The sequence below is a fragment of the Stegostoma tigrinum genome, chromosome 1, assembly GCF_030684315.1.
Source record: "Stegostoma tigrinum isolate sSteTig4 chromosome 1, sSteTig4.hap1, whole genome shotgun sequence".
Lineage (NCBI taxonomy): Eukaryota > Metazoa > Chordata > Chondrichthyes > Orectolobiformes > Stegostomatidae > Stegostoma > Stegostoma tigrinum.
This window is the reverse complement of record NC_081354.1, coordinates 107,804,582-107,814,184: the sequence shown is the minus strand read 5'-3', so window position 1 is coordinate 107,814,184 and position 9,603 is coordinate 107,804,582. Positions and strand designations below refer to the sequence as shown.

General features: G+C 41.5%; 1 protein-coding gene across 1 annotated transcript; it reads right to left on the bottom strand.

The window, feature by feature from the left end:
- Nucleotides 1-6,652: 6,652 nt before the first annotated feature.
- gsx2 (GS homeobox 2) lies at nucleotides 6,653-8,458 on the bottom strand. The gene is made up of 2 exons (XM_048526417.2): nucleotides 8,042-8,458; nucleotides 6,653-7,535 (listed from the first exon to the last, which is right to left on the bottom strand). The coding sequence occupies exons 1-2, from the start codon at nucleotides 8,412-8,414 to the stop codon at nucleotides 7,195-7,197; spliced, it is 714 nt and encodes a 237-aa protein (XP_048382374.1). The 5' UTR covers nucleotides 8,415-8,458; the 3' UTR covers nucleotides 6,653-7,194.
- Between the last annotated feature and the right edge of the window lie 1,145 nt (nucleotides 8,459-9,603).

The following is a 9,603-nucleotide window of genomic DNA, read 5'->3' as shown; positions in this document are numbered from 1 at the left end:
TGTTGTAGGTTTGAAAAGAGCAACTGGATATAGTTCAGTCCATTGGAGATCAAGCTGCACTAACAGCTCGAGGCCATTCTATGCATGGCGGTAAATGAGCTGCATCCCAGTTGAATGAGTCTGTTTTATTTAGCTGGGATCGTCTACGTTCTGCTAATATTAAGAATTTGAGATGTACAACTGTCAGCGACTTTGCACAGAACTCTAATTACACTGCGTTGGCATAATCGGAGCGAGCGAGTCACAACCCCTTGACATCATTATGTGTCAATCACAGTGATGCACGATACGACGACCATGAAGATCCCCAATTCTCAACCCTCCTCGCCCTCTCGCCTGAGGCGGAGTGACCATCAGGTTAAACTCCCACCAGTCGTCTCTCTCCGATGAGATAGCCGTACAATGGGCCTTTGGGTCTATGGCGACCTCGCCTTTACCTTCCCTGGTGCATATCTAAAATGGCTTTGCATTTGGGTAGTCCTTGTCTTCATGGACGAGTAAAGGAGGAACATCATATCAATGTTAAACATGATTTTCGCAGACCGGGACGATCCCTTCGAAGTCTTCTTGCTCTTCTAATAAAAACCAGCAAGACCTTTTCGTCACGAACCTGCATCCTTTCTCTTACACTGGTCCTGCAATATAGGTAACAGTGTCAAACAAGTTATAATGACGTGCACTAGTAACTAACGCATGGCTATTCAAAGTCATTCATGCCAAATCAAACACATTCACAAACGAATTTAGTACTAAACATTAGCGATACACAAAGCCCACGAGGTACTCCATGGTTTTTCCCGTTAGCACAATGAAGTTTTCTCGATATCTGTCTGTCTCGATATCTTTGCTGTTCAAGCGTATTTGTTTGAAATTAGGTATGTATGTAAATATATTTATAGCATGCTTTCAAATTATGACTGCAATTCACACAACATGCAATGATCTCCGAGGATTAAGTCTGGGATCAGTTTTTAAGGGACAACAGGAATTCGAACTTCTGGCGATACATTGGAAGTAAATTGTTTTTATCTGTTAAACCAGGCTTTAAAAAAAACCCTACCATGATTCCTGTTAGGAATCTCTGACCCTGGCCTGTTGCTGAAGATATTCCAAAGGGAACCGGTGGCGGTGCCATACAGTGCACCCTGCAAACACTATGTTATGGCCCACAGCTATTTGTGGGAGGAATGATTGTGCACTGGAGAACGCCGTTTAAAGCTTCGAAAAGGCAAATCTGACAGTATGATGCAATTTCGATTCGTCATCTTTCCCGGCTGTAGCTTATATCCAATTAAAGCCAAATCTGATAAGACAGGGTTAATCAGCAGCACTAATAAGCCACAAAGGATTAACGATAGCACTGTGGTGCCACTCTGTATGTATTCGCACGTTTCTACCATTTACTATCACAGAATCAGAATGGATGTATAATTTATAGGTTCCAAAATTTAAGAAAAGCTCACACATGCACCCATGCGCATCTCTGGAGATATTACCCCAATTTATCCCATTCGGTAATTCAATGACCCTGGGATCGTGATCTTTTACTGTTGCATTTTCTATCTTCCAACAAGTAAAGTTATTTCAATAATACACCGATGATAACATTTGCAGGATAGTCGCCTGCATTCCTGTGTACCATTTGCACTAACGAACCCAAATACTACCCAATGCTTTCTGCAATCCTTTGAATAATGTTTGGATTTAACGGCAAGTTCATGAAAATATAATTTTCGTCGGAATACTCGTTCAAATCCATTTCACGTACTTGTGTGTTTAGAGATCGGTCAGACTGGAAACTAATTGCACGCAAGAGCATGAATTATTTGTCGAAACTCCCCTCCAAAAATAAGCTCCTCTCCCGCCCAATTCTGAAAACCGTGTGAATATCTGACAGAATTATTTTTAAAAGATTTATTTGCTATATGTCAACACATTAGCCGAAATAAACACAGGTTGCTCGGTGTATGCGACAGATATCCAGGGTAGAGCGGAGAAACCTTCGGTTCTTATAAAAGTATAAATCACATTAAACAGCTCCGTTGACTGGGCCCCTTAAGACTCCAGGTCCGGCTTCTTCCAGACAAATAGTCACAAAAAAGTAACTTTTTTAAAAAAAATCAGCTATATTACCAATATGAGGCACACGCTAATGGAACAAAGATGGCATTCTTCAACCTGCTTGACACTTTAAAAAGAAATAATGTTAGTTTGACAGGGGTGACAAAGCGAGCAGAGGCATACTGTGCTCGCCTGACGCTTGCCGCGTAATTCAGTCTCCAAAAAAGACACTGATCTGCCACGTGTCCAACCATCTCCAACATCACCACTTCCAACCAAAGGCCTTTCGAAAGCTCCAGCATCACTGATTGGAGATGTTTTATGTTTATTAAAAGCTCCTGATCCTTCACAAGTATCCTTTTTCATCAACATTGTTCAGGTGGCCGCACTTCCAAACAGTAGATGTCGGTGCGCAAAACAAAACTTTTGCGCGCATTCATCTCTGATTTTCCCCTAGTTTCCCGGCGGGGTACCAGCTGCCAGCTCGTGAAAAGACGGCTTATTAATTGTTCTTTGTCATGCAGAATTGCTTGATTTCTAAAGAAACTCACAAAAGAGCCATTTGGAGGATTCGAGTATTTTTCCTTGCGAATATTCCGTCATTTGCATCTTTCACCTCGTCTACCAGACACAGGTACTAAGTTCCGACTCTTTTGTGTGTTCCGTCGCCTTATTAACCAAAAGAGCCTGATTTATTACAAGCTGCCTTTTCAATCCTACACTATAAGTTTGAGAAACTTTTAAAATCCGAATATTGTTCAACAAAACAAGGCCGAAAGCGGGGTAGCGGGCTAGGGAGACGCGGTGCGTTTTGCGCTTTGTGCTGTGAAATGAACGGTATGCTTGGCCACATTATGAGAGGCGCTGCTCGCTCAAGCTGCAGTTAAATAATTACATTATTGTTATTTCCACCTCTCAGTGGCTTGGAGATGTAAAATTCAAAGGAGTCAATAGCCTGCTTTGCGGGATTAGTATCAATTTTGTTTCTTCTTGGAACAGTTTCTATAAAACACAAAGAGGAAAGAAAAAAATCTGTGACAATAACAATGCAGAGAAGAGTCAATAAAGACAGCGCGTTTATCAGGTGTATGACACCGACTGTGATAAAATTTATGAGTATCTAAACTGCAAGCCCATAAAAAAGAGAGAAAGTGGAAATAATTGCTATTAATTATTTTCCGTCTTTGCTGCTTGATTGACGCTAATCAGTGGTGAATTTCTCCTCTGTGTCTTGTTTTGACAGTTTTCCTCATTCTCTGCGGTTCACATTTGTTGCCTACAAAGACCAGTATAGTCCCAGCAGCTGGTCTGAAGTCTTAAAACCGTGGCCCACAACTCAGTGTAGGGGGCTGGGGGAGTTGTTTTTTTTTTGGTTATACTTATTGGTGGGGCGGCTTTGATCTCTCCACCTGCGAGACAGGGTCTAACTTAATTAATGAAAAATTAAACTAATAGTTATTCTGTGTCTTTCTGCAATGATAGATTGTCAACAGCGAGTTAAATAGGACCTATTTATTCTCACCCTAAATGCGAGTCTGAATGCGCCTGGGCTTCAACCTCACCTGCTTCCCCAGTCAATTAGGAATGTAGCGAAAATTCTGCCAGAAACGAGTTAAATTAACCGTTCGCTAATTTTCTTGTGTCCCTACCACATAATCCTTCTTTTACACGGCGGTTAACTTGCCCCTAGAAATTACCACATGTTGTAAGGTTCAAATAGTGCTTAATGAAACAGTGACTAAATCGTTCACTAAGCCGACATTGGAGCCCTTCAGCTCCGCGTTCAAAGGCTCTGGGTTTGCATCCGTCGGGGGTCCCACTCAATGCAATGCAAGTCTTTGGCAGCAGAATACCTGTCAAAGCGTTCCCTTGGCGAACATAGTCCTTTTTCCCCTCGCTCTCTCTGCTTCTGCAGAGTTTCCGAGAGAGAAAGAGAGAGAGAGAATGTATAAACTTTTAGTGTGCTGAAACTGAAAATGAACGGCATCGTTTGGAGAAAGTTACCAATCTCTCCGGTATTCTATTGCACCAAACGTGTGATGAATGTATAATGTAGAGTGGGTTTAGCCTTAATCTGTGTAAAAATGTAAACTCAATCTCGATCGGAGGGCAAAGCTGTGATCGCGATGACTTCAATATTCCAATGAACAACAACTAGCACGTTAACTTGAAAAGAATTAGGCTGCTAGATTACGTTGCCGAAGAGGAAGATTCAAAAGAGCGCAGTCAATGCATCGCTTTCAGTGAAACATAATCCAAATGGACTTTTCACCAATTCATCTAAAACCTAACCAGAAACGTAACACTGCCGTTGTTTTCTGAACTAGTTCTGCTAGAAATAACGTGCTTATTGCATGGGAGGGGGAGGGGAGTGGTGGAGGAGGTACGAATTGGAAAGAATCTATGGAGACTATGAAAAGTGTCAATTTTAGGTGCCTATTATTTCCAACATAACAGTAACTCTCATTGTTTCCATTGTAAGCGAACATTTTGTACATTTATTGATTGAATGGCTCAAAATGATTGCTTTTAGGATTTTTTTTGCCAATGAGAATCACCCATTTCACCGAAAAGACAGATGCTAATTGTGCACCCAACTGTATTTGCTTTTAAAGTCAATTAAAAGGACGTGAAAGTCATATATCTTTGACCGATATTGTATGGATCCGGCTAATAAGGCATCATAAAAGCACCTCGGGCCATGTCTAACAGTGACACTGGTTTACGAGTTGCTGAATCACTCCTCTGGGTTCCTCAATGCTTTCCTATCCATCATTGTCGCTTCCATAGAAAAGACACACAATGCGCCCTTCGCCACAGTGAGCCCAGCCGGGCTCCCCGCGCTCAGGCCCGGGCATTGCCAACTTCGGCCTTTCAACAGATGGAAATTGTCAATAGTTCATTAATCTGTGGCTATTTTCCCTCTACTGCCCCACTGAATAAAATTCCAATTTATCTTCTCTTATTGCCCTGACAATTCCATCGAGTGCCCGAAGGACTGCCTGTTGTCTGGGCGCTGACAAAATTCAAGGAACTGATAGCCTATTCTCAGCTGAAATTTACAATCGACATTCAACCCAGAGCCGCGGCTAGCCCTAAAAAAAGCCACAAAAAGTCCAAGTGCATGTTAGAGAAACCTTTTCGATGCGCACTGGCCCAGCAACGGTGATTGTGTGTGCCGCCAGATATGTAGGAGGAGTGGAACTTGTGTAACGCTTGCTTGTTATAAAGCGTGCTCAAGTGATCTTTTTGATATTGACACAAAATAAAGATTAAGTATGATTCTGAGCTTTGTAAATATTGTTTTCCACTGGAAACAAGTTAAGGGGAAGGGGGTTTTGGGAATGGAGGGAAAAACGTAATTGATTGTAATTCTACTGTAGGTTGTTTCGTGAAAGTCTTATTCCCAACTCAGTCCGCGTTTCCATAAATTATTGGTTTCCTTTTGAAAGAATGATATACACGCACGTTACCTCATATAAAGTTAGGGGTTTTATTTAGCACATCGAACAAAATAGATGCATTAGGATCAACTTGCAATTGATGTTATCCTAGTTGTGAAAACAAACAGACATTTCCTGGATCATTCGAACTCTCCCCCTATACCTTAACTCATGTTCATCGAGAATCTTGCTCTAATTCTTTCTGAGAATAGGAACTGACGATGTGTGTGTCACCTAGTTAAAACACCCAGAAGGAACAAAATGGTCCGAAATGTTTGTTGTCACAGGTGTGAAGTTACAAGTGATGGTCGAGGTCAACGAGCTTCTCGACATTCAGACGAGCTGGAGGCAGTCCATCAATCACTAGCCCCGGCCTGCAATCAATGATAGTTTTGAGTGCGGCGGGATGGGTCAAAGGAACAAATCTATTTTCTTTACTCGACTGTAAAAGAAAATAATATCGCTGTCTACGTTGCGTTCACCATGTTTGACGTTACGTACAGCATATGCCATTTGATAAGGGTCTGCGGTTTTGCACTTGAGTTGTTTCTGAGATGATTTCTGTCTATTATCTACCCGATAATGGCGTTATCTAGTAAAGGACCACCATTCGTTGTCTCTCCATCGCTAACAGCGTCGTTCAAATCATGAAATGCAAAGAAACAGTAAGTTTGTTAGAGTCCTTTGAATGTTACACATTAACTTTTACAAACAAGCTCATCGGTATTTTACAGTCGGTGGATTCATGTGACCCCGACACACTAACATATCCAAACTTTTTCTGAGAAAGCCCGTCGTCATTTATCATATAAACAAATAGCATATTAGCCGAATACTTTTCTTGATTTGCTTTTGTTTACACGAGTTTTATTAAGTGGTAAGTTTCCCAGGCCCATGACTGCGTTAAATAGGACGTTCTAATGAAACTGGAGTTGCTGGAAACCATTAATCCTATAATGAGCAAAATTCGGTAGAAATGAACGAAGGAAGAAATAAATCGTGAAAATTGTCTCAGTGCTTCTGGAATGCTTTACTATTTCCTGCTAGGCTTAAATTTGCAGAGATAAAGATTAACAAAATGTAATTTCCTCAAACATCATTTTATTTTAAATAAATATAAATATGTGTCATATAAAACTATTCACAATAAGTGAACTTTAACCGTGACGTTTTACAGCAATGTACCAAGCAACTAGCTATTTACAGTTTCTTCTATTCGACCTACAATTGTTTTTAATGGGCTGGTGCATTTACATTGGCTTTTTTTTGTGTTTTACAGAAGTCAGAGTTTGAAAATACATTATTTATACAGAATGCTCGATAATTTTATTTTTATAAAAGAAATTGCGCGAATATTGCTATTCAACTGCTTTTAGAGCAAAATAACGACTGAGGGCATCAAACAAAATGATGTTGGGCATTAAGGTAAGTTGATGTTTGTCTATTCTTAACCATATTGTGTGAATATATTGTGACCGGGATGGAAATGAGGTGTTCCATCTCGGTATAATTCTACAATGAATTCAAACACACCAGGACGGTCAGCAGGCACACAATCAAGTGCAGCAACAACGCTGCACCAAGGGACCTTTTTAGAAAATCTTAAGCAAGTAGTGAAGTACAGTAAGTGCGTTGAAGGAATACAGAAATGAACAAGTCTGTAAACTTTTAATCATTGCAAGTCTGACCACTATGCAGGTGACATATCTTTGTCTTCTTTGCCCGATGATATAGGTGAGAGGGATTCCTCATCCTCTGAGCGCAGACAGTGCCCTTGGCTGCTACACTTGCAGGCGTTGTGCGCGTTTCGCGGGGACCCCTTGCCTTCCTTTTTGTGTTTAACGCGCCGATTCTGGAACCAGATCTTAACCTGCTTCTCAGATAAATTCAGATAGGTTGCAATTTCAATCCTGCGAAGCCTCGACAGGTACATGTTGGAGGCGAACTCTCTCTCCAGCTCTAAGAGTTGCGTACTAGTGAAAGCTGTCCTCATCCTTTTGCCGTTCTGGAGGTGACTGTTGGTTTCAGTACCTGTGAACACAATGCAACATTAACAACTGTGGAAAGGCGGATAACACGGGGGAAAAATCCTCTATGGTGCAATAGCAGGATGTAATATATCTCATACCCAAACCTCGAACATAGACATTATTCAGAGATATTAAAGAAACTGGGCCTCTGCAAAGAAATGCTGCGTCTGGAATTACTGTTGTTTTTTGTCAACTAAATTCTCAACTTGCTTATTTCGTTCGGATAGATAATTTCATTATATAAAGCCTGGGGCGCGGGATCATTTATTAACCGTTTGTTTCTTTAAACATGATAACTGCTGTCCATGGTCAGTTCAGAAAAACTCTTCAAATCAACATCAAATATGAAGTACGGTTATTCTGTGCTAATCATTAAACTTGCAATAAAATATCAGTGTGTTCCTGGCACACACCACTCTCAATATATCAATCAGGCTAAACTCGCACAAACAACAACAACTGTACTCAGGTGTCTGATCCGTTCACTGTTTGAATAGTTGTACATACCCACAGTTAGACAATGGTATCTCCTAGGGTCTGTTACGCTGTAAGTGGGTGTGCAAACAGGTGGATGCCCGAGACCGGGGTTTGATTGCTGGTTGATTCGTTGACAGTACTGGGGGTCTCCATTTGGGAACTGGCTTTTCAGCAGCGGGATTCCACTCCGGGACGAGTGGATGTGGGACGTGACACAGAGAGGGCAGACACAGAAAGTACCCGTCTTTCTGGACGGACAGACGGGACCAGAAACTGACATCATAGTTGGAGAGTGCACGCTAATGGGAATCAAAAAGTCTTGGCCGTGATCGTTCAAGACAGGAGCAGGCCTCACTGAAGAATCTTTGATGATCAGGGAATCAACGTAAAACGATCGAGACATTTCGTGTATTCTTCCTGGCTCTGCCTGGATTTCTTGGTTGCTGGGTTCAGTGTATACTGCGGCAGGGAGAGAGTCAGAAGGTACTTATGTTGGAGGCTAAACAAAAGGGTCTCTGGCGATGGTTGGTCTGAACGTCACCCACGTGTGCGTCCTGCTCCAGGGCTCTTTTTTTCCTGTTGCAAGTGAACTATTAACACGTGATTATAAAGAGCCGGAGATCAACACTTCCCCATTTGTCAGGCAACCCCTTGAGACACACTATCAAAGTCTGACAAAACAAGAAACAAAAAACTTTTTAAGTGAGTGTTTTGTAATTTTGCTCAGTATGTAAAGCAAAGCTCCACAGCGCGAGTTAACCAGCTGCGGATAACAGCACCATTGTCATGAGATTTCAAATCACTTTCAATTGACTGATTGGAAAAGGGAATGGATTATTCCAGCGAAAACTTTGACTCTTTGGTTGTTTTTTTTTGAGATGTGCAGATGACTACAGACCAACATTGAAGTAATTCCCTTGTATCCTAGAAAGTCCTTTATATCTCTTGCATTTCCTGTAATCGTAATGCTTTTTTTTTCGCAAATCATTTCTTTAGTAAAGTTTTGTTGCAACATGCTTCTCCTCCTCTCATCCCCAATTAAATGCTCGGAAAATCCCCACCGAAAATAAAGCAAAATGTTCACAAAAGAAAATCAAAATAGCTGACCATAAAGCTGGTTCCTCACGGTCGGTATGAAGAATGGAGTATTTGAAAAACGGAGGATGTGAAATTCATGAAGAGTTATTGGCATCTAGCAAGGCATCGGGTTCTTCCCCACTTTCCTATTAGCGCAGTTCACAACCATTTAGGGAGTGTGACTGCAATGAACGCTATCCTTCCACAATGAGTCAGTTGAAAGTAATTTGAAATCTCGTGACAATCACTGAAGACTTGATAAAAACTGAAAAGGTAAACCAGGACCAAAAGCAGAAATTGCTAGAAAAGCTCAACAGCTCTGGCAGCAGCTCTGGAGAAAGGGTTCTGAGGAAGGATCACGGGACCCGAAATGTTGGGTCTGGAATCGTTTTTCTCCACAGATATTGCCAGACCTTCTGAGCTTTTCCAGCAACTTCTGCTTTTGTTCCGCTGACTTGATGCCGAGTTGAGCGCCACTGAAAGATTATTGCCCGCCAGCTGTATATGTAATCCGG